The sequence below is a fragment of the Macrotis lagotis genome, chromosome 1 (genome assembly GCF_037893015.1).
Source record: "Macrotis lagotis isolate mMagLag1 chromosome 1, bilby.v1.9.chrom.fasta, whole genome shotgun sequence".
Lineage (NCBI taxonomy): Eukaryota > Metazoa > Chordata > Mammalia > Peramelemorphia > Peramelidae > Macrotis > Macrotis lagotis.
Window position 1 is genome coordinate 330,345,426 of NC_133658.1, and position 24,444 is coordinate 330,369,869.

Consider the following 24,444-nt stretch of genomic DNA (forward strand, 5'->3'; position numbering starts at 1 on the left):
GGCTTCGGGCCTCTGCACGTGCGTCCCTAACCTTCTGGCTCCGCCGTGACTCCACCCGCCCAAAGGAGGAGGCGAGCCGCGGCGCGAACTCACCGGCCGTGGCTTCCGCTGCCGGGGAAACGGGTTTCGGCGCCGCTCGCACGTCATCAACGCCGGCCTGTGACGTCACGAAGCGGCGCAAGTTGCGCAGGCGCAGCTCCGGTCGCTGCGGCGGAGCCCAAGAGGAGAGGAAGGGAGGTCGGGGTCCGGGCCTGGCGGTTGGAGTCGGGCGGTGGCATCCCGAGCCGCCGCGGCCGCCTTGGCGGCGGGAGCAGCCGAGGGAGCGGTCCGGAGCCCAGAGGGTGAGTCGAGGCCCGCCGGGGACTCCCGCGTCCTTCCTGTTCGGCCTCGCTGCCCCCCCCCCCAGCCTGGCCCTCCTCTCCCCGGCTCTTCCCGCACCCGCTGATGGCGGCGCCCCCCGCCACGGCCACCTCTACGCCCTTTGTTCAGTTCGGTGCACCAAGCATTTCTGAGGGACGTCCTGTCCTCCCGCCGCCCCCACGCCTGCCCGTGCTTACGTCACGTATGTGCTCCCCTACACTGCCCTGGCCCGAGGCGGCCCACGGCGGGCACCGGCCTTGGCCCGCCCGCTCATCATCCTCGTGCTTTGGGGTTTGTTTTCAGCCCAGCCATCCCTAAGATGCCCATCTCCAACCACAGTTTCCCCTAAACCACTTTACTCTCCAATCGGGTTTACTCGCCTGCTTGTGTGGCCGGTGTGGTGCAGGCTCTCTGGATAAAAAGATCAAAGTTAAAAAAAAATTAAGTTTACATTCTGCTGAGTACCGCAGGCCTTCTTGTCTGAAATGTGGAACTTGTCGGGCTCCTTTTTACAGAAATGGCTTGTGAGTCCTAAGGCCTATCAAGAAGTAAACCCTTGGGTTTACATATGGGATATTTCAAGGACCGAGATAAGAGCAGGTGCAAGGGTGATTATTTCTTACATCCACTGACTCCCTATTAACTTGTAGGATCAAATGTAAAGATCTTGGTTAGATATAAAATTCTTCACAACCTGGCCTCTTCCTGCCTTCCAGACTTGATACACTTTGCTCCCCTCTTCAACATTTTGTACTTTGGCAATAGCTGTTCTCAAATCCCGGAATGCTTTTTCAACTCACCTCCGACTCTTAAATCCTTGGCTTCCTTTAAAGGTTTCAAAGAACTCAATTCAAAATTTACTTCTTCAGGATGTTCTTCCTGGTTCTTCCCCCCACCTCCAGGTTGCTAAAATTTTCTTTTTTTTCTTTTTCTTTTTTTAGGTTTTTGCAAGGCAAATGGGGTTAAGTGGCTTGCCCAAGGCCACACAGCTAGGTAATTATTAAGTGTCTGAGGTCGGATTTGAACTCAGGTGCTCCTGACTCCAGGGCCGGTGTTCTATCCACTGTGCCACGTAGCCACCCCTAAAACTTTATTTTTTAAAGTTATTTTCATCCATTCTAATTATATCTTTTTTTTTGCAAGGCAATGTGGTTAAGTGACTTGCCAGAGGTCACACAGCTAGGTAATTAAGTGTCTGAGGCTGGATTTGAACTCAGGTACTCCTTACTCCAGTGCTGGTGCTCTATCTACTGCACCACCTAGCCTCCCCTCTAATTATATCTTGTACATAGCTATTGACGTATTGTCTTTCTGTATTAGAATAAAAGTTGAATGAAGTCAGGGACGCTATTTTGCCTTAGTACTTAGTAAAAATGCCTGGGAAATACTAAATATTTAACAGATGCTTTTTATTTTTTTCCTTCAGATGTCCCAGTATACTGTCTCACCTAGAAGAACCTTCCTCAAATCCCCACACCAAATGCTTTACATTTGTTTTGAGTGATACTTGTTGAACTAAAAATTAACTACTCAACTAATCTCATATGATAAACAGCAAGTTTAAATTCTGTTGTTATTCAGTTATAAACTATTATTAAGAGTCAAGAGAGAACTTCAGGAAGTCATGTGGTCTTATCACCTCGTTCTGAAAGCAATATATTATAATGGGGGAAAAAAGAACTTGGTGATAGACAACACAGGCTGTTAGCTAAACTAGCACTGGAATCCAACTCTCCTGACTTCTAGACCAATAGATGTTCTTTCCAGCGTTCCATGTGATATAATATATCCCTGGGGAGACAAGGAGATAGGAGTCAGAGGACCTGGGTTCAAATTCCAATGCTAAAGCTATCCATGTGACTATATGACATTTTCTACTCTGGCGTTATGATTGCATCTTCTTTTTAAAGAAGAGAGTTGGACTGAGTGATTATTAACATCCCTTTAAGGCTCTGATTAATGATCCAGTGATTTTTCAAGCCTCTTCTAGGACTAAATCCTTGGCTTCCATGACACTAATCTTAAAGGAACTTACCAAAAGGATCAGGAATGCAGAGATTTCCCCGATCTCTCTCCTTCACCTCTACTCAACCTCCCTCAAAAAAAAAATACAATTAGTCTTAGTTTTTCAGAAGACTGAATATCTTCCCCTTGTTTCATCTGAAATTCCACAGGGATTAATGGAGGCAGAAACCAAAACTCTTCCTCTGGAGAATGCATCTATCCTTTCAGAAGGTTCCCTACAAGAGGGACATCGGCTGTGGATTGGCAACCTGGATCCCAAGATCACAGAGTGAGTACTAAATGGCTTTCTCCTAAAAACTATCATTGATAATTTTAATGTAAAGAAAAGAAATTCATTCAGTAAATGAGTTTTGAGCCTGCTGTGTGCAGAACACACTCTTAGACACTGGTTGATCACAAAGATAAATAATTTCTGCCCTCAAAGGGTTTGCACCTAATAGGGCCCTGAAATGTGAATATGAATTAATAGATTTTGCATATCTGGGTCTAAGCTTCCTTATTTATAAAATGAGGGAGTTGGACTAGATCGCCTGTAAGATGTCTTGCAGCTCTAAATCAGTGATTGACAACCATGTATTTGAATCTGGTAAACCCATAAGCAGAGTATAAAATACTAGATCTTAAAAAAGAAAAAAATCTTTCTAGGTGGTGGAGTTGAAAAGACTTCCTAGAAGATGTAGCATTTGCTCTACTCTTTGAAGTATAGACTGTAAAATTGAAATTGCAACAGGGGAAGGGAACAGAAGAAGGAAGAAATGGGCTATTGATGAATTTTTTGAAGAAAAATAAACATTTTGGTTTTCTGAGGGTGTGTCTCCTCCTCTGAGCACTAACCCCCAAAAGCTTTGGAGATTTAATATACATTTGGCATGTTTCTTAATCCTGTCTCTTTGTATGAATTTGAAGTTTTCAGTGTCAAGCCAGCAGGATAGAAATCCTTAAAATATAGGTTCATTATGATTTAAAGTGGAAATAAACCTTAGATGTCATTTAGTTCAAACTTTTCATTTTACAGATGAGGAAACTGAGGCCTAAAGAGATGAAGTGGCTTATCCCAGGTCACAACTAGTAAGTAGCAGAGTCAAAATTCGCAACCAGGTTTTCTGATACCAAATAAAATGTTCTTTCCACACCATACAATGCATCCCAACTGGCACTCTGTAGCAAATTCTTATTTCATTGAAAGATCTTTACTTCAAAGATCCTTGAAACTGATAAACTTCAAAAACTAATACATCTTTCTTCCCTGTATCCTACTCTTCCCACTCTTGATATAATCATTCTCTTGGAGAAATTAAATATATTCTAGAATTTTTGTTTGAGTTGGGAGATATGGCTTCGGATAGTGTTCTTGTAATCTATTTATGTTACTGAACTTTTTTTAAATGTTATGTTACTCTTGCTAAAGATTTTCTCCCCATTTCTGCTACTCAGGAAAAGGTACACTGTTTTTAATATTTATCTCTCAGTAGTTAGGAATGAATTATTCTTCTAGAAATATGTATTCCTGTTATCAAGTGGAAAAGGATCTCATTACACAAATTCATAATTGTGTATAAAACAGAAAAAAATTATATTGTTAGGATACAGAACATTAAAAAAGGTAGAACTGGAAAAGAGCCTTAGAGCATAAAATTGGAGAGGATTTGAGAAACCATATAGGATCTAATTCCCTTGTTTTGCAGATGGGGGAAAACTGAGACCCAGAGATAAAAAATGACTTGGTGTTGTAGCTTAACTAGCACTAGAACCCAACTCTCCTGACTTCTAGATCAGTGAATGTTCTTTCCAGTGTTCCATGTGGTATAATATATCCCTGGGGAGACAAGAAGAAGAGGGGACCTTGCCCCCCCCCCCCAAGGGACCCTTTGATTGTCATGATAGTTAATGATTTGAGTGGGGCAGCTCCTGTAAAGGAATTCAGATAATACTCATTGGAAACCACTCTCATTGGAAAAAAGATTCAACAGTAAGGAGAATGAAAAAAAGGAGAAAGAGAAATGACCATACTATAGTCAGGATTTGGGCCAGGATCAAAAAGTACAAATGGTTGGGAAGTGATTGTTCATCAGTCAGGATCCATTTTCATTTCTGTAGTGCTTTCAGCCATAGAATTTTAGAGCTTCTAGAGACTTCAGCTTTATCTAGTCAACCCAAGAATCTGCACTGTAACATATGCAATACATGGTTCTCAAGATCTTCCTTGAAGTCCTCCATTCAGTCCTCTATTCGACTTTCAGATAACTCTGGATAGCTCCAACTTTTGAAGTTTGTCCTTTTGTAAACCTCAATTCACATGCCTCTTTTTTACCTTCCACCCATTGGCCCTGGTTATGCCCTTAGGTGCCATCCAGAGCAAAGCTAATCCCATCTGCCAGGTAACAACCTTTCAAATAGCTATTGACAAATATTGCACAAATATCAGTATATACAAAGGATGTACAAAATAACTCAAGTTATGCAGGCATTCAAAGTTGAAGGGATCAAAAAAGGGTCTCTCATAGAAGGAAAACCAGGATTCTAACAGCTAGACCTGGAGAAGGAGAGCATTCAGAACATAGATAACAAGGGGGGGTAGGGAGCAGGGAAGAGGGGAACATCTGGGAAACAGTGTGTCAGGTTTGAGGAACAGCATGAGAGCCAATTTGTCTACATTGTAAAGTGTGGAGCAGGGTAAGGTCATGTGACTGAAATGAGAGCATGCAGCCAAGGTTATGAAGAACTTTGCAGAACATTTATATTTTATCCTCAATGTAAAAGGGGACAGGTGAAGTAAGAAAGTGACATGATCAGACCTGTGCTTCACAAAATCACTTTGGCCATTGTATGAAGGATAGTTTAGAAAAGGGAAAGATTTGACGCAAAGAGATCAACTAGAAGTTATTGCACTACTCAGGGAAAGGGAATGAGAACCTGAATGAAGCTGATGGCAGTATGAGTAGAGAAAAAAAGGAGAACTTCAGGAGAGATTGTTGAGATAGAAACAAGACTTGGAATTGGAAACTAGTTGGAGAGTTGAAATGACAGAAAGTAAAGGTGGCAGAAAGGTTATAAATCCCAGGTAATGGGAAGGATGTTGCCACTGAAAAGAATAGGGAACTTCAAAGGAGGAGTGTGTTACAAGTTCTATATTGGTATATTCTGTTTATAGACATGCAAGAAGGAGCTAGTTGATCCAGGAGAAATTAAAGGATAATGTGCATGATAATGGGGCCCGTTGGGGGTGGGGGGTAGGGATAGGATCAAAAGTTAAGTATAAAAGGGTTGCCATTGGAAGGAGAATGGCTGTTTTTTTTTTAATTAAAAACTAGAGTAAAAGAGGATTGTGTGAGGAGTGATGCCAAATCAGCAAGTATTCATTGAATACCTCTGTGCTGAACCTGAGGATAAGATGAAAGACATACACACACAAAAAAAAAAAAACCTTGCTCTCAGGAAGCCTGATCGTGCTAATTTCAGGTGATTGTGAGATGGGTAGAGAAGAAAGGTCATGTCAAATGACCTCAATTTTTTGATGAGAAAATGTGGAAGGCTTGAGAAGAGAAGATAATATTTGGAAGAGTTGCTGTGATGAGTGGGAGGAGAATCAACTAGAGGGGATAAAGGATTGCCTTGCTGCAGTGATAACCCAATTGAGATTAGATAACATAAATTTTAGATGACACCTGCACTGTTTTAAAGAGAATTACATAAGACATGAGGAAGCTCTGTTTCCTAGAAATGGTAAAGTGGGAGTGGAGAGTTCAAATATATATAATGGCAAGAAAATACAGTCAATACTTACTAAGCATCTGAACTGAGAATGCAAAGACAAAAGTAAAACAATCTCTGCCCTCAAGAAAATGGGATTCTACTAAGGAAATAAAACATGATACTGATTAGGTCGTGGGCATTAACAACAGAGTGAATTGGGAAATGTCTTTTGAAGGAGGCAGCACTGGAACTAAGCTTTGAAAAAATGAAATGCAGATTCAGTTTTTTTTTTTTTTGCAAGGCAATGGGGTTAAGTGGCTTGCCCAAGGCCACACAGCTAGATAATTATTGAATGTCTGAGACCATATTTGAACTCAGGTACTCCTGACTCCAGGGCCAGTGCTCTATCCACTGTGCCACCTAGCCACCCCAACCCTGCTGTTCTTAACACTACACTATGCTGCCTTTCTGATTTAACTTCTTGTAGCTTGCTCTTAGTTATCACTAAACCACTATAAAAGCCATGGTAGTTTCAATGTCAATTGTTCTTGTGGCTTATTAACTTCATTTATCAAGACCCTGACATGGATGCAGAGATGTAAAATGGTTTCAGAGAAAGCACATTAGACATAGTCAGATAACTTGAATTCTAATCTTAGTTATGCATTTTACTCTCACCTGAAGCATCTTCTTGCTTCATTCTGGGCCTTGGTTTCTCATCTGTAAAACAAGATTGAACTAGAGGGTGTCTAAGTTTCTTATGACTCTATTTCCTTTTATCTGATTATTTCTTATCCTTATTTCTTCTTGTCCTTTATTGACCTATTAGTTCAATTAATATATTATTTAGTCAGAATTTTGTTAGGGGGTTTTCTTTTGATTAATGACTGTCATGAGAGAAACTCTTTCCAACATACTCAATGCTTCTCATTCCCTATTCTAACCATATGAATGGAAATCCAAAGGGTAGTCTAGTGTAGTTTCCATGCAGTGAGAGTTATTCTGAAGGTGTCCTGATATCCAACAAGAAGAGCCCCATGGGTGTTTGCCAATTCACTTAGGTCAAAAGTTGAGTTGCTGAGTGTCCCTCTCCACTATAACAGCTAGCATCAGTGATGCAGATTTGTTACTTTTGCACACTAGTTCCCTTCCTTCCATTCCATATTAATTACTTATTCACCTGTGCAAATTAGAGCCTGATTGACCTAATTATATTCATTCATTCCCAGATTTTCCTGCTGATACTTTCTTTGAGCTTCATACTGAATTTTGCCCTACATGAAGTATTCCCTTGTCACCCACAAATCACTGGCTGATTCCTGCTGCAATCTTTTTTCCACATCCCCTTCTTATCTTGATTCCCTACTCATATCCTTGCACTTTTCCACACCTCTTCCTTCTCTCTTACATGAACCATGACAGATACTCCTCCTCATTGAGTCTTGGCTCCCTGCCTGTCATTATTTTAGCATATTTTATAAACTCTGGTCTGTAAAATGACAGTGATAGTCCCCTAAGCTCCACCCTCAAATCCCTATTGAAATTCTACCCAAACTTTTCATGTCTAGGTTATATGAAGAAGGAAATCTAAGTTGGTTAGCTCAGTGCCAGGCAGCAGAACTAGGAGCAGTGTGTGAAAATTACAGTGGAAACAGATTTGAGCTCAATGAAGAAACAGACCATATTAATAATCAGATCTGTTCGAAATTAGAGTGAGCTTCCCCAAAAAGCAATGAATATTCTTTCCTTGGAACGTTTACAGTAATGGTTCACTTAGAGGATGTTTTAGAGCAATGGTGTCAAACCCAAATAGAAACAGATCCCTTCAACCTGCATATAGACTTAATCCACAAATTAACATTATCTATGTTTTATTGTATTTTTATTTATTTCATTAAACATTTCCCAATTGCATTTTAATCTGATTTTGGATATGCTAGGGACTTTTGAGGACCCTTGAGTTTGATACCTCTCTTGTAGAGGATCTTTATGCTTCAATTTTGAGTGAGACTGAATGACCTCAGAAGTCACTTATAAACTATTCTTTGAAATGCTGCTGCCTCTATGAAGCTTTCTTTGATCCCCAATATTGAAAATACCTCCTACCCCCAGCCACCCACCCTAGGGACCTCTCAAAATATTTTGTAAAATCTTATCTTCTCTTTGTTGCTGTCTTGTTTATTTCTGAACATGATGGCATAATAGATAAAACATGAGTTTGAGCTAGAAAGATCTGAATTCAAAAACCCCCTCTGCCACTTAGTATATGTATGACCCTGGGTCTCTCAGCTTTAATTTCTTCATCTAAAAAATCTTAGGGTTGTCTTCTATATCTAAGGTCCATTCTAACTCCAAATCTGTGATCCTATGATCTTTTCCCTCTTCCCTGCTTGTAACAACTGAGTTTGACAGAATAAACATTTCATACCCCTAATCCTCCAAATATTCAATGAAGTGAGAAGATAGATACAGTTTCTTAATTTTATTTCCCCCAAAACTTCATCATCCATTTGTATATTTTAGATATATTGTCCTGTGTCTGTGTGTACATAGGGTATCCCAAAAGATTTAGTGCAGTTGAAATTTTAATTTAAAGTTCAGGAAATGAAGGAAAATGAGGCCATTATGTATGAGAAAACTAACACCCAGCAAAGTTAAAATAAACTTTCTCAAAGTCACCTAGTAATCAGTTTCAGGACCAGGATTCAAATCCAGATAGTCTGACACATAATTCCCCATACTCTTCTCTAATATCACATAATATCCCTGTTTTATTGAGGAAAATGTGATTCAGATTAGCATTTTTGAATGTGGTGGATTTGAACCCAGAAATCTCCACTCCATGCCCTGGCATTCTTCAGCTTCTCCACAGTATTGCCATTTATAGCCCCACACTGAGACAGGGTCTGAGAGAAATATAATTAAGAAGATATTATCCCTTTCCAATAAGAAGAAGGCTGACCCACTTATAATAGCCTTTGATCAGTTACAAATATACCAAAACAAAAAGAAAAAATTAGTTTGACATGACATTATATAACTGCAGCAAAGTAGAGTTCCTGGAAAGGCAATAGTTTGAAATGGTCTCATGTATAAAGGCTTTTATACTTCATACTTGTAAAAGTTCACCTTTATATTCATCCATTTGAACAGATATGACATAATAAAATATAAATAGAATTCAAAGTGCTATGAAAGCAATCACATGAGGAAAAAAATCATCTTTCATCATCAGAAATCACGGAGGACTTCATGGAGGTGTCACTTGAGTTAGGCCTTGAAGAGAACAATATTAGCAGGCATTGATTTGGGGGGTCCAAGGGGAGCAGAGGCCAAGAAGCCCAAAAATGTGTGTGTGTGTGTGTGTGTGTGTGTGTGTGTGTGTGTGTGTGTGTGTGTAGAGGCTGTGCTCTGTAGTCAACAAGGAATCCAGTTTGGTTGGGCCAGAGAATATGTGAGAATTTGTAGGGGCTAATACTGTAGCTCAAATTGTACAATATCACAGAAACTTCTACATCTAGCCCTACAATTGTACATTGAAAAAAATGCCAGTAGAATGACAGATGACTATGACTACAGGGTGAGAGAGCCTTTCTCTAAGGAGCTGGATTCCTTCTGCTATAATTCTATAGTTAAATAATGTGATGACCACAGTTCATTAAATGGAGCCAGTTTCTGATGACTAATGAGCTCTCCTCCCCTTCCCCCCTCTCCACTTCATCAGCAGATAGAAGTGCTTGCAGATGTGAGAATAAGCCTCTTCAGGCTTTGTCCACTATCAGGGTTTGCAGTCCCCATCTCCAGGAAGCCAAATGGTAAACAGTTAATTCCTTTTGTTCCATGTTCTGATAATTTCAAGAAATAATCAGACAAGAAAAGGATCCTGGAGCAGTTGAAAGACATAGAGCTCACAGATGTTCCTGAACTCTTAAGGTCTTATTCCTTGGGCAAAATGTGTTTGTTACCACTTTTCAAAGAAGAATCTGTCGGCATGTTTCTTTCTGATTAGAATAAAATTCATTTCCTAGGAAATGCCCGTCACCTTACCTTCCTGCAACTAAGCAGAACAGAGCTAAAGAAAAGATGACCCACCTATAGTAGCCCTTGGGTCAGTTACAAACATTAAAAACAAACTGATTTGACCTGACATTATACAATCATGGTCACAGAGTAGATAGACTAGTTTGAATGGGCATCGTGTATAGAGGCTGAAGCTTAAAGGTAAACCATTTATAGCTCCTCTTTGCAATCTGCAAACTCCACATTCAGTTCACCTTTCCAGAAAAATGAGTAAAACCACCACTTCTACTTAGTGGCTATAATAACCCTTTCCTTCTTCATAGGAACTTAGCTACCACATTCTCACCAACAGGTATCTCAGGGTAACTGAGAAAAGAGATGTTAACAGTTGTGTTTTCTTGCTTAATACCCTGAAAGGATGGATTAATACCACTTCCAAGTGCCTACTATGTGTAGAATCATTGTAAGGCACTGGCCAACAAAGGCAAAAAGGATATAATCCCCTTAGGAGTTTATGATCTACTTGTAGATTGAAGGAAACAAACAAGCAAAATAGAAAACTGAGTGTAATGAGGTCCTGAGAAAGTGCTCTAGGAAAAAAATGAGAACAAGCTCATTTTTATCCTAATAAACAGTGACGACTTAGAGGAAAAAGCATTTGAGCTGAATGTTGAAGGAAAGAATCCCCAAAATTTAAGGTGGCCTAGGTGAATCCATAGAGGTAGAGAAATACAGAGCCTGATTAGAAACTAGACTGTTGTCCATTGACTAGATTGTAGAATGTGAAAAGAAATACTGTACTAGGCTGGAAAAGGTAACTTGGAGCAGCAGGGTACCTAGGGAGCCTGAAATTCAGTACTAGGCCTGTGTTATATCTTCTTGCCCCTTGGGAACTCAAGGAAATGTGCATGCTGTTCATGTATATCAGTGTCAGATTATGCAAAGGACAAAATTCTATTTTGTATCTTCTAACCCTCCCTAAAGGGACTGTTACTTAAGAACCATTTTTTTATGAGTTTTGCCTAGAAAAAAAACATGAACATAAATGAGGCTATGACAACATTACTAGCTCCCTATGGGGTAGAATTCCCAGTAATAACAGATTTAGCATGTGGTCTGATACCTTTTTAGTATCCCAGGGACGGCATTGTTTAGAGAGAGCCTTGACTCTCAGTTTGAATAGTGTGGAGGGTGCCAGGAGGAAGACCAGCGGAAAAGGAAATGGGAGAGCTGTTGGTTTGTCTCACCCTCAACATCAGATGACAGGAAGTGGAAATTGAGCTTGGCCGAGGCAACCTGTTGAGGCCACATCTGTTTGAATAACTTAAAAAGCTCTATAGAAACCAAACAGTTTCTGGATAAGGAGTCCAGAGAGAGGGGTGGAGGAGTAGAAGAGGCAAGCAAGAGCTTGTGGGGTGAACACCCTTGTCTGGATTGAATTTCTTCCTTGGCTCTCCATGATTTTAGCTCTTCAGCAACCCATGTATCTGGCTAATTATTTAAGGATGATTCAAAGAGACTGGCACTGTTCCCTAGCTCTACATCAGGCTAGCCACTCAGTTTGGGGCTCACTATTGTCCTGGTGTTCATTGACACAAGGGAATAGAACTCACACCATTATGGAAATGCTACTGATGGTGATTGGACTTTTAGAAGAACCCTTATCTGTTGAGAAAATTTGGGGGCGGGGGAGGGGTGCAGTGTGTGAAGGAGAGTGAAGCTATTTTGTTTTGTTCTTGGTGGTATTGTAGTTATTTACAAATATCACTCCACTGCCAAGAAATTAAAAATAAATAAATCAACACTATTTTTGAGTTCTTGTCCAAAAGGAAAACAAATGGAGCTTGTAGGCCAGACAGCTGTCGGTTGCAGGTTGGGGGAGGGGGTTGTTTTTATGTTAGAACTACAATAATTTTAGTCATGATTCCAAGTAGAGGCAAACAACTTTGTTTGCCAAACAAAATAAGACATCTTTGGGCAGGGTAGAATGTTAAGGGTGTGGTGGGACTGGTCTTAGGATCAAAAGTTATGGGTTCAAGTTCAGACTCCAAAGCTTAGTAGCATCAATAACTAGGCCATACCTCTCTGAATCAGTTTTACCCCCCTCAGTAAAATGAGAATACTTGGACTACTGGAATTATAAACTATCAGAGCTAAAGATTATATAATCAATACCTCAATAGAATCCTAACATTTATAGCAGAAAGGGACTAGAAATCATTCTGCCCAACAACCCCCCCCCATTTTGCAAATGAAGGAAACTAAATCTGAAAAAGTGACTTGCTCACAATTAAATGTGTAGTTAATAATACCCAGGAATTTCACCCATGTTCTCTCCCTCTTCTAAATCCAGTGTTCTTCTCCCACATCCTAGTGATTCCTTCCCCAAACTATCTTTTATTCATTGTGTATCTGACTTCTAAGGATACAGACTGTCTCCCTCCCATTAGAATGTCAGTTCCTTGAGGCCTGGGATTTCTGTCTTTGTAGCTCTGACCTTAGCACAATACCTGGCACATAATAGGCACTTAGGAAATTCCTTTCCATGAGGAAATTAACACAGAAAACAGCAATGATTTTCCTTAGGTCACCTAGACAGTAGGCGGCAGAGTCTTCACTTGAACCTAGCCCTTTGCCTCTTTGTACTCTCTCACACCTTCCTTCATCTATCTGTCATGAAGAAAGCACTTCAGAAACATAGACTACCAGAGTGAATTAAGGTTATTAGAATTGTGCATTTGTGGAGTAAATGATCTTCCTCTCGGTCCCTTTGGCCTTTTCCATTTCATAATAAGTAGCTAGCCAAAGTGTGGCATATTCTTTGTGCAGTGTATCTGACTGTTAATTCTTCTCTCAACAGGTACCACCTCCTCAAACTCCTTCAGAAATTTGGCAAAGTAAAGCAATTTGACTTTCTTTTCCACAAATCTGGTGCTTTGGAAGGACAGCCCCGAGGGTACTGTTTTGTCAACTTTGAAACCAAACAGGTACCTGTGCTGTCTCTCCAGTGTGTTCATTGAAACTAATTCATTCACTTCCTGCACGGACACATTTTAGGCCCCATGTCTAAGACTACTGACCTATTTTCTAGAGGGTATTAGAGTTTGCCAAAAACCCAACTTTTCCAATGTTCAGATGATCTTCTTCATCCCTTTGGACCAACCAACAAATCTAGTTTTGCTCTTGGGTCTTGAATTATTAGAGCTTTTAGGATAGGACACCTACAACCTGATTTTATAAAGATTGGTTCATCCTTCATTCCTTATCCCCAAACCCTCTAAGAACATACACAATGTGAATATGTGGAAAGCAAGAAACAATCTTAATTTTAATCATGATACTTATTTTTCCTTATATTAAATTGTCATTCCTTTAAGAGGGCTGACTTTTGATCAAGATCTTTACAATTAGAAATACTGCATCATATCAAGGGACTTTGATAAGTAATGTTTTGAGTAAACTGAACTGAAAAAGAAGAATTACCTTTTTTGCAGCTATTTCTAAAAGTAATATACTCTCGTTCTCTTCTTGACTTTTCCTATATATTAGAATGTGATGGGTACTTTCCTTGATTAGAAATCATTGAAAACAGCCTCCATTTTGGCAAGGAAGCTGGAGAGAGCACCATCTTAGTTTTCAGAGGAGTTTACATAAAAGTGTGGTGTAGTATAAAGAATTCTGACCTGGAAATCTGAGACCTAAGTAAGAGTCCAAGACTGAGCAAGTCATCTTCCCTTTCCAGGAGTAAGTGTTCCCTTGTGTGAAATGAGCGGTATTCTAGATGATCTCCAGGGTTATTTCAACAATACATTCTGTGATTGATCATTTTAACCATGTGACTAGACCATGACCCTTCCCTCTTTGCCCCTTCATTTTGATTATTTTTTTACAACTAATTAGGGTTATAAAATGAGATAGTAGATAAGAAACAACTTCCATATAAGTAATAAATGAAATCCATATTTTCAGTACAGTATGCTCTACCACTTCCCAACACTTCTTCATGTTCATTCACAGTATAAAGTAGAAATGAAAAACAAAGTTTCCCTTGGTTTTCCATCTAGCCACATCTGCTCTATGATGGAGCAGGAAAGAGTAGACTTGATCAAGTTGTAGAAGGTACTTAGGAAGTACCTAGGAAGCTAGAACTTAGACATAAACAAAAAAAAAAACTCTTCTGTGGTCTATCAGATTCCTTTCTCAGTAGTTTCCCTTCACTCAGTAGCTTTTTCATCCCCAGTTACATACATGAAATCCACATTTGGCTGATTGCCCTTCAGATCTTAACTTGGTCAACACAGATTGGGCAAGGATGTTTGGTAGAGCAGGAACATAGAGCCAGGTTTCCTGGGGGTGACCTAGGCCAGCTAATATCCAGGTTCAGGAATTCCTTTCAACTTCTTTGCTCCTAGAAAAGGAAGGGTGTTTTCATTAGTTGAAAGCATTTGTTTCTGAAACCCAGGTGCAAGGATTGACTCACATAACCACCTTCTTGCTTAGTCTCCTTGACTGACTCCTGCTTTTTCCTGCCCACAGTTTCCTTGACTCCCGCAGCATCTGAAAGGACTACTACACGGAGTGCAAAGTATGGGTCCAGCGCAATGACAGAGTTCCCTGGCCTTCCAGGAAATATTGACCTGTAATCTATGAAGGGCCTCATGATAAAAATGCATGCACAGCAGTGCATTTTGATATAACCTTGAAGCCTAGATTTTCATTGCTAAAAGGGACCTTAGAGTAAGAAATGTTACTTCCAAAAAGAATTTTAGAAACTAATCCAATTCCTTCATTTTACAGATGAGGAACCTCAGGCCTAGGGGGAGTGAGGGAAGACAGGGTAGCTAACTTGCCTATAGTCACTTGGAAAGTTAGCAGCAGAGCCTGGGCTAGAATTCAGGGAACCTGAGTCTCAGGTCAGTACTCTCTCCACTGTATCGCTTTGCCATTATTCAGTTGCTTATTAAAAGCATTTCTACTAGAGTCATCTTCAGCTCTCCAGATTGAAGTCAACCTGTGAGAACACATCTCACCAAACCTATATTTATTTTGTTTACTAACATGAGTCTTTTTCCTGTATAGGAAGCAGAGCAAGCAATCCAGTGTCTCAATGGCAAACTGGCCCTGTCTAAGAAGCTGGTGGTACGGTGGGCACATGCCCAAGTCAAGGTGAATTCCATTCAACAGAAATATAAAAATAAAAGCATCTCAGCTGTAAGAGACTGAAAACAATGGTCAGGCACTTTGATAGCAGGGACATCGTCTGTCATTCAAGACTAACCAGTTATTGTTACAGATAAAGAGAGTGCCCAAGCCATTCATTCCTCTTTCAGAATGCTTCCTGACCTCCATTAACCTCTTCACTGAGCCATTCTCAACATTAGAATGTGAGCTCCTGGAGGGTAGGGACTATCTTGTGTTTGTATTCCCAGTGCTCAGCATAGTACCTAGTACACAGCAGGCACCTAATAAATACTTGTTGACTGAGTGCTAGATGGGAATCAGGAGATAACGGTTTCAGATTCAGTGTCCCATGTGTTGTTTTGCTTTTGATCCATTCCTGTGGTGTTATTCCTATGGAAAAGTCCAATTAATGAAAGCTCTCCACTAAGGAATATCCTGGGGCATTGATAGGTTAAATTCCTTGCCCATGATCACATAGCCTGTACTGGTCAGAGATAAGACCTTGGACCCATATCTTCCTGGATTCAAAACTGTCCCTTTATCTACTAGTCTATACTTTTTAATATATACTGTTTAAAAAATGAGTATTTCATTGTTTGACAAGAGAACTGTAGTAACTAGTACTGTGTCGCATAACTAGCAGCTGTCAGTCAAAATTCAGATCTTTTGTCTCCAAGTCAATACTATTTTCACATTCTGGTACTGCCTCATGCTGTATAAAGATGAGCTCCTTTCATAAAATCTGAAGGTTGGAAGTCTGCTAATAGGTCATCTTGACCACTCACGTGTGGACAGGAATCACTTCTATAAATCCTCAACAAATCATCCAACTTCTGCTCAACCTCCAATCATAGGAAAGTACTTTTTTCGAGGCATCCCATTCTACTTTGGAATCCTTATTAGATCCTTCCTATATTTTGGCCACCAAGTGGTTATTTGCTCTTAAGAATTTGGAAAGCAAATTATTCCTAAGGAAATGTGAAACACCTATATGTGCTTATTTTAATGCCTTTTAGAATTATTTTAGAGAGTGTGACATGGGACTTTAATATTTCTATTTTTGCCCCTAAATAACAAAATGTGGCAATTCGTCCAGGAATTGAACTCTAAGGATTGTCCTTTGGAACAGCTTCCTTTGGAGTTAGCTAGAACAAAGATAGTAAAAAGCTAATTTTTTGGAGAAGATTTAAAAAAGGGATCTCTAAGGCTGTACAAATAGTTCTAGAATTCATATTAATAGCTATTGTTGTATAGATATATATGTATAACATTGTTAGCTTAATCATTATATAGATCTATAGTTCTATAATTCAGTGGTGTTTCTTTATTCTGAAAACTTTCCGCTAGACTTGAGGTCAGTTTCTGACTTCAACAACAAGTGGGGTAGCTAGGTGGCACAGTGGATAGAGCACTGGCCCTGGAGTCAGAAGGACCTGAGTTCAAATCCAGACTTAGACACTTAATAATCACCTAGCTGTGTGACCTTGGTCAAGTCACTTTACCCCATTACCCTGTGGGGGGAAAAACCCAAAAAAGGAAATCAGAATCTCCTAATTTCAAGTCCAAATTGTGACCGAGATTAATTGTGTTACAGTTGATTTAACCTTTCAGGTATTACTCATCTGTTAAATGCAGGTAATATAATACCTGTATTACAAATCCCAGGTTCTCATAGAGAAAGTGCTTTGTAAAACATAAAGCATGATCGAAGTTTAAACTGTTAGGACTTTTCTGTTTTCTCCACTAGGTCTAGTACAGTGCTTTGCATAAAATAGGTCTATAAAAGATGTTTGTTGAATAAATGGATAATTAGTTGACTCATCAAAAACTATCATTTTATTCACTCTCAAAGCTTAACTGCAAAGAAAATCATCCTTGTTAACTAGATAACCAAATTAACCAAGTATTAATTTGAGAGAATTCTGCTGAAAAACAAGTTTTGAAAATTAGGAATATTTTCAGCTTTCATAGAGTCCAACATATCTTTTTAAGAGCAGATCCTTAATGATTTCAGTTTTATCATAGAATGTTCTCATTGAAAAAAACGTTTTGTTACATACCTGAATTCATCTTTGAATGGGTGAAAATTGTATGTAGGTCTCATCCATGACTTCTTGTTGACAGGATCAACCCAAAAAAGCTTAAGGTCTTCCTCTTGTCCTTTTGATTCTTCCTGGTTAGCAGTGCAGCATTAAGGTTGTATATCTGTTATCCCTCACTAACTACATGACTAACCCACCTCCTTTTCTGGTCATGTGTGGCATTACTGATATCTTCTCTGTAAGGAATAAAAAAAACAGAAAAATCTATGGGTGCCTTTTTTCCTCAGAGAAATATTAGAGCACATTTGTTGAACTGGTGGTTATGCCCATATTTTGCATCCTGTTGAAAAATGCAGACAAGGGAAATTATCATTTCTCTGCTTCACAGCTTTGCTTTTTCTGCATTGTCTCTCTACAATAAAAAAATTCCTGGTTTACTGTTTTCACATTGGAGGATCATAGATAAACTTAAAGCAGAGATATTTATTCCAATCCCTTTATTGTACAGATGAGAAAACTGAGGTGCCCTGAAAAGTTAAATGAAGTAGCCACAATCGTGTAAGGGACATACATATCAAAAGACCAGATTTAAACCATTTCTACCTCCTGAGTCCAGCAGTACTATCTACTATAACATACTATGTTTACCATTCATGGAAAAACTGTGCCTAGTTTCACATAGAAATTTACCTCAGAGCCTTGGTTTCCCAAGCTGTAAAAATTCAATTCAGCAAGCATTATTAAACATCTACTATGTGTAAGAAACTCTGTTAAGTGCTGGTCAGACAAAGAAAATTGAGGCTCCATGACCCCTTCGGAGACCTCCTGCACTAACATGCTGTATTCTGAGATTCTTTCTAAGAGCTCATATTGTGTTCCAATATTCTTTTGTCGTTGTTACTGTCTCTGTAACAATGTATGTTCCAGCATCTATGTTCCAAGGTCTCTTCCTGTTGTAAAATTCTACAGTCTTTTCTAGCTCAGAATATTCTCTTCTGTAAGGCCTTTTCAGTTCTGACAGTTTGATTTCTCTTACCCTAGAACTTTTTCTAGATCAATAATTACAGCCCTTCTTCCTATGTCTCCTCACATACCTCAAACTAGTGGAGATTTGCAGGATTCCACAAACTTAGGTAAATTCCAAGCTTAACATTTCTGACCATGATTTTGAGGCAAGCTGTGAACAGACAAAGTGAATGTGGAGAGAATCCAGGTGTAGCAGTAATAAAGTTGAAACAATAAAATTAGAATTTAAGTGAAGAATACAAGAGATATGCATATTGGCTTATTTATATCTGTCAATTTGAAAGTAAAACTTGGTACCAAAAGAAGCAGCCCATAGTAAAATCAACTTTTCATCTTTTTTTCTGAACTTGGTTTGGAGCCTGAACAATTAATTGTTTTACACTTAGTCAAAATGTGAAAGAATTTTAAGTTTAACTAGTATATGTGCTGATTATTTCTTAGTTTTAGGATTCAAATTAAAGAAAGCAAGGTGAGCATAATAGAATGTTGGATTTTGGGGTCAAGGGAACCTGAGTTCAAATCCTACTCCATACACTAGCTGTGTACCCCTGGTCAGATGACTTAAAAATAGAATAATAATAGTACCTATCTCAGAAATGTGAGACTTCGATGAAATATGTGTAAAGTGCTTCACAAACTTTGAAGCACTGTGTAAATGCTAGTTAATATTAGTGTTATATAACCTAGTCATTTGTCAAAATTTTATCTTATTTTTAGAGATATGATCATAACAAGAATGACAAAATCCTTCCAATCAGTCTTGAGCCATCATCAAGCACTGAACCCACTCAGTCCAACTTAAGGTAAGACTTTATATTTAAGAGTCTCACAGAATGTCATCCCCATCTCATAGTCTGTCTTGATATTCCTGGGCATTGCTCATAACAAAGTAAACCTTCTCTTCCTGTTCTTGTTGATGTTCAATGAATGTAACAATGTCCTTGTGTCTACTCTTTCCCCCTCTCAATCCATCTTCCACATAGAAATTAAATTGGTAGTCCCGAAATTCAGGACTAGGCACTTCACTCAACCTTCAGTAGCTTCCTATTGCCTCACATTCTAATTCTAGGCTCTTTCCTATCATTAAACTACCTCCCCTCAGTAATTTTTCACAATATTAGCCTTGCTCTAGTTTCACTTCCCTCCCTCTCTCTCTCCAGCCTTGACCCTGTTGTTAGCTAGTTGAATGTTATACTGCCCTCTATTCTGAAATTTCCCCAGCCCCTTGTCCTATCATTTCCCATCCCTTGTCAAATTTTGGTCCTGGCCTTCTCCTACCTTCAGTTGTTTCCATGCCTACATACATACTGGCAGTTGGAACTGGAGGAAGTAACACAACCATGCTGACTGGGTACATTACAAATGTATTTTATCCAACTAAGTGAAGCAGATTAATCCATTTATTCCTTTCTAATTGCTTCCCTTTCTTACTCCCCTACAAAAACCTTTCCAAGCCTTTTCCTTAAATATCTCATATCCCTGTCTCTTATTTTGCTGAGAAAATTGAGATTCAGCAAGAGCCTTTCATTCCCTTTTCTGGATCTCAGAACCTATTGACAGCTCTCCTCTTTGCCCCTAGGCTCTGAAAAAGGCCCTTCTCTTTGCCAATGCCAAATCCTATCAGATTGAAATTTCAATCACACCCCCTCCCTCTTAACTACTGGTTCCTTTCCTATTACTTTCAAACTTTCTTAAATCACCTCATCTCTAAAAAAATCTTCAATGGTCTCTTCTGTGACTTTAAACTTTCATATTAATCTCACCCCCTTTTCTTAGCCAAATTCTTAGGAAAAGATGTCTGTATTTCATTTTCACTTAATTAGTTGGATATCAGACATTTCAAATGAAATAGTAACAAAGTCAGCATATCCAAAATTCCCTAACCACCACCCTCTTCCAAACTTCCATTTTTGTCAGAAGCCCTGTCTTATTCAGTAACCTGTGTTCATAACCTCAGCATTATCCTTGACTCCTCTGTCCTGGACTTCTTGCTGTTGTCTGAACTTAAGTATTGACTCTGCTACTTACTAGCTTCCATCAAGCACATTATAAACTACAAACATGCTGTATAAATATTAGGCTTTCTAGTATCATAGAATTAAATTACAGCTTGATCGAACAAGTTACTCATTTTACATATAAGGAAACTGAATTCCTAAGATCACATAGTTGATGAGGAGCAGAATTTGAATTCAAACCTCTGTCCTGTGGCCTTCCTATTAAAAAGATCATTCTCATAAATGTCTCCCCAATTGTTCATATTTACTTCGCCTTTTAGATTTTTTTTTTATAGAGAGAAAGCAAGATAAAAGAGAAAGAACAGTCCCAGGAATTGGGAGTCCTGGATCTACCACTTAAACAGTTACCAGGGAAATACTTTGTCTTACTGTAAAGCAATATTGGTGTGTGCTGTTATCCATATATTTCCCACATTTTCCCAGTAATATGTAATTATCCCATGACTTTTTTCCTATACAGAAAACATCAACTTTTATCTCTCATTAAAACCTATGTATATTTACGGAGAATTGTTTGCCTATAGTTGGAATCCAAGTGGCAGAAGTTCCAGGAAATTGACATTCCCTGAATTGCCCATGGATTTTAGCAGACATATTACAGATTTTTATAATAAATTTTTTTTTCAATTCAACAAGTTTGTGTTTTCTCTCCATGTAGGCTCATCTCATTTGGAAGCTTAACAAAGCCAGTGGTTTGAATTTTACTAGGGAGCTGCTGAAGATTTTTAAGTAGAGGACAGTCAACCAGGTCCCTCTATAGGGAAGATTACTTTTGACAGTGGTGCAAGAGATAATGGCATTCTATCTCTCTTGCTGCATTTGATCAACAGTTATTGTCTTTGATCATCTATTCATGATACTATTGTTTTGCTAACTGCACTTTCAATTTTTCCTGACTCCCAGGTCAAAAAACATGTGCAGTATAATCTATTCTAATAATATCTAGTTTTGCATATACCTATATGAAATCTTCCTATCCAAAGATTCCATTGCTAATAAGCACCACATTTCCAAGGACTTGAGGGTTTCCTCAACAACCTTAAGAAGTAGGTTCGAATGGGGTGGCTAGGTGGCACAGTGGATAGAGCACCGGCCCTGGAGTCAGGAGTACCTGAGTTCAAATCCGGCCTCAGACACTTAATAATTACCTAGCTGTGTGGCCTTGGGCAAGCCACTTAACCCCATTGCCTTGCAAAAACTAAAAATAAAAAAGAAGTAGGTCAAAGAGAAGTCATTATCCCTGTTTTATAAAGGAGAAGACTGAGACCTAGAACAGACAGCTGAGTTAATCTTGATTATGAAACTTTTAAATGTCCAAACCAGAACTTCACTTGGATTTTAGCCTTAGTATTGTCCTCTACACACATGTGCACTGAGAGGAAGCAATAAGATTTGAGTCCCTTTTTCCAACTAGCAGAAGCTAAAATAAGATGAAAAGAAGAATGCAGTCCCAACACCTTTGTTGAGGCTCTAATTTAGACCTTCAGTACCTGCTTGGACTAGGAATTGAAGCTTTTCATTTGAAGAACTCCCTTTGAGGAAGAAGTTCCTGTGCTTAGATAACTAAGGGGTTAAGTAACTTGTTGAGATAGCTACTTATATGTAAGAAGTAGGACTTGAACCCAATTATCTATTCACTACACCATACTACCCTCTTTATTTGCCTGACCCTGGGCAAATCACTTTATTCTCTTTGCTTCAATTTCTTATATCTCTAAAATGGGGATACTAATACCTTCTGTGATAAAAGCATTTTATAAATTTGGGGTATTATAAAAATCATAGCTCTTATTATTGTTATTATCATATCACTGACTCACAAACTCTTTGCTCTTTTTCCAGCGTCAGTGCAAAGATAAAAGCAATCGAAGCCAAGCTGAAAATGATGGCTGAAAACCCTGATGCCGAGTATTCAGCAGCCCCTGTCTATTCTTATTTTAAACCACCAGATAAAAAAAGGACTAGTCCTTACTCGAGAACTGCTTGGAAGTCTCGAAGATGATGGTTGGGAAGAGCTGTAGCAGCAAAGAAAACTGCTTTATACACCTAAAATCCTCTGCCTTTGTACTTTGTAGATTTAAATGGTACTATTCAAGAGCACAATCACAGTGTTAGAGTTTTGTAACATGGCATTTTAAACTTTTCTTATGGCTACTCCTTGCCCAAAGTATGTATAGAATTGAACCCCATCCAGAATAAATTGGATTGCATCCAGAACTCTGACTTGAACACAGGGATACTCTAGTTGACTGAACTGCTTGCATTTTGTGAATCCCAAAATGTTATTCAATATACCAGACAAAGAGAAGCTGACTGTTGTAACCAAGAAAATGAAATTTGTCAAAGTGATCATTTTCTAAAGAAGTAGGGATAGGGTGGGGTGGAAAAATTTGTATTCTGCTTTGCCTAAATGACCTCAACATCTACGGGCACCAGCAAGAACAGTGATGGAAGGTGACCAGAGACTACTTTTGTTATTCTATTTTTTAATTGTATTCAGAGGTGTCCCTAAAGTTTTGTAGTATGGAAATACCTCAGATAAATGAAAAAAAGTTCTTTTCCAAAAAGCAGTTCCTTAATCTATTTAAGCATTCCTTTTCTCATGTTTTAAATTCCAAATAGGAAAGTTTAATGGATGTCTGAAAACCATTTTAAAGGAGATAAATCTAGAGGACATCAATGTTTTTCCACCACAACAATTGTCTAGAAAACCTTTGGTCAAGCTAGGGATGCAGCTTTTTTAAAAAAATATTTAACATAATGAGCTAGTAAAACCTTTAAGAGTGTTAATGAGAAACTTAGAAGTCTGCCCAAGGGAGTTTTATAACACGAAAATGCCTTCTTCAGAATTACTTTTTGGCCATCTAGGTGAGGAATAAAATGAAATAGCTCTTTTTAGCAAAGATGAAGGCCAAGAAAGACATTGACAAACATCCTCTCTCCTAATCTGTCATTCTTAATTCAATAACAGATTGAGCTGTGCTGTGGGGCCAAGGGGGTTTTGGGTAGGAAAGTGGAAGGGAGTAGGAGTTCGGAGTTTGTATAATAGGTATTTCAGTCATTGGCCCGTTAGGAATTTTCTTTGATAAGAAGTGCTATATGACTTAAAATTTACTGTATTGGTCTGAATAAGCTATACTTTAACCTCTCAACCTAGAATACAGTCTATAATACAAGTTGGGTTTATTTCCTTTGTTTAGAAGTAATCTCTTGAAGGAAAGCCTGTTTTCTGGTAAATATACTAAAGTTTCATATATATAGCACCAACCTTATTTTCTATTTTATTTGGCTTTGAAGTCTTTGTGATATAAACTAGCAAGTTGAGTAACCATGAAGCCAATTGGGATGGTGTTTCTGCTACCACAGTTTTAGTTATTTGGGGTAAATTTTGGCCAATTATTTCATTGAGTAGCTTGTTCACTCCTCCAAGTCACTGATTTATTTAGGGTGACATCTAACTTTATGGTCAAGAGGTACCCCCTACTTCTTTATAATAAAGCATGTTCTTTCTCTAAAGCAACACAAGCCTTTCTATATTTTTTGAATATCAGAAATGAAGCTTCTTGGCAACTTCACTGCATCATGGTATGGTTTCAGGAAGTACTTAGATTTAAAGAAATCTTATGTAGTTGGGGGAGGGAGGTTGTTTGCTTCCTAGTTAATGTCTCTTGAGTTATCTTTAGGTAGCACATATTGGCAATTAAGTAAAGACATCTTGTTAGTGCAAGTGATATCCCTTCCTATTCAGAAAGATGGGAGGGCTTGCTTGATCATTATCTTATGGATGGTATCCCCAGCAGGTTTGGGATGATTTAAGACTTATTTAGTGCAAATCAGTCTTCTATTTTTAATAGGAATTTTGAGAATATTTGAATTATATAGAGCTGTTTCCTTTAGAAACCAGAGCTATTTATTTGTATTGAAGGCAATGTTATGATTTATAGCAACTCTTATTTCTCTATATGAATAAATGCAATGTTATCAACAGTTTCTTTTTTCTCTTGGGTCACTGAATCAAGATTGTGAAACTAAAGTTGTCTCTCCCTACCCCCAATACTCCCATTCCATCTTCCATATCC

At 38.7% G+C, this 24,444-nt stretch overlaps 2 protein-coding genes and 1 long non-coding RNA gene across 5 annotated transcripts in view; 1 reads left to right on the plus strand and 2 right to left on the minus strand.

The window, feature by feature from the left end:
- MRRF (mitochondrial ribosome recycling factor) overlaps positions 1-403 on the minus strand; it is a 53,169-nt gene extending 52,766 nt beyond the window's left edge. Inside the window, exon 1 of one of the 3 annotated variants that reach the window (XM_074211645.1) lies at positions 94-403. The gene's annotated coding sequence lies outside the window, so the exon portion shown is untranslated. Of the gene's footprint in view, positions 1-31 lie in introns of all 3 variants that reach the window. The other 2 variants (XM_074211644.1, XM_074211643.1) reach the window with 2 other exon arrangements.
- On the plus strand, positions 1-24,444 carry RBM18 (RNA binding motif protein 18). The gene is made up of 6 exons (XM_074211646.1): positions 1-341; positions 2,535-2,653; positions 12,959-13,085; positions 15,178-15,264; positions 19,065-19,150; positions 22,208-24,444. Exons 2-6 carry the CDS (start codon positions 2,541-2,543, stop codon positions 22,365-22,367), a joined length of 573 nt encoding a protein of 190 aa, XP_074067747.1. The 5' UTR covers positions 1-341; positions 2,535-2,540; the 3' UTR covers positions 22,368-24,444.
- LOC141505645 (uncharacterized) lies at positions 14,028-18,155 on the minus strand. The gene is made up of 3 exons (XR_012473653.1): positions 18,012-18,155; positions 17,340-17,557; positions 14,028-14,506 (listed from the first exon to the last, which is right to left on the minus strand). It is a non-coding gene; the product is annotated as an uncharacterized LOC141505645 (long non-coding RNA).

Bases quoted from the DNA above. Each gene is read 5' to 3' on its own strand.
- RBM18 (XM_074211646.1), top strand. From the start codon at position 2,541: ATGGAGGCAGAAACCAAAACTCTTCCTCTGGAGAATGCATCTATCCTT. The intron at 13,086-15,177 runs GTACCTGTGCTG...TTTCCTGTATAG, and splicing joins TCAACTTTGAAACCAAACAG to GAAGCAGAGCAAGCAATCCA. The intron at 15,265-19,064 runs GTGAATTCCATT...TCTTATTTTTAG, and splicing joins GGGCACATGCCCAAGTCAAG to AGATATGATCATAACAAGAA.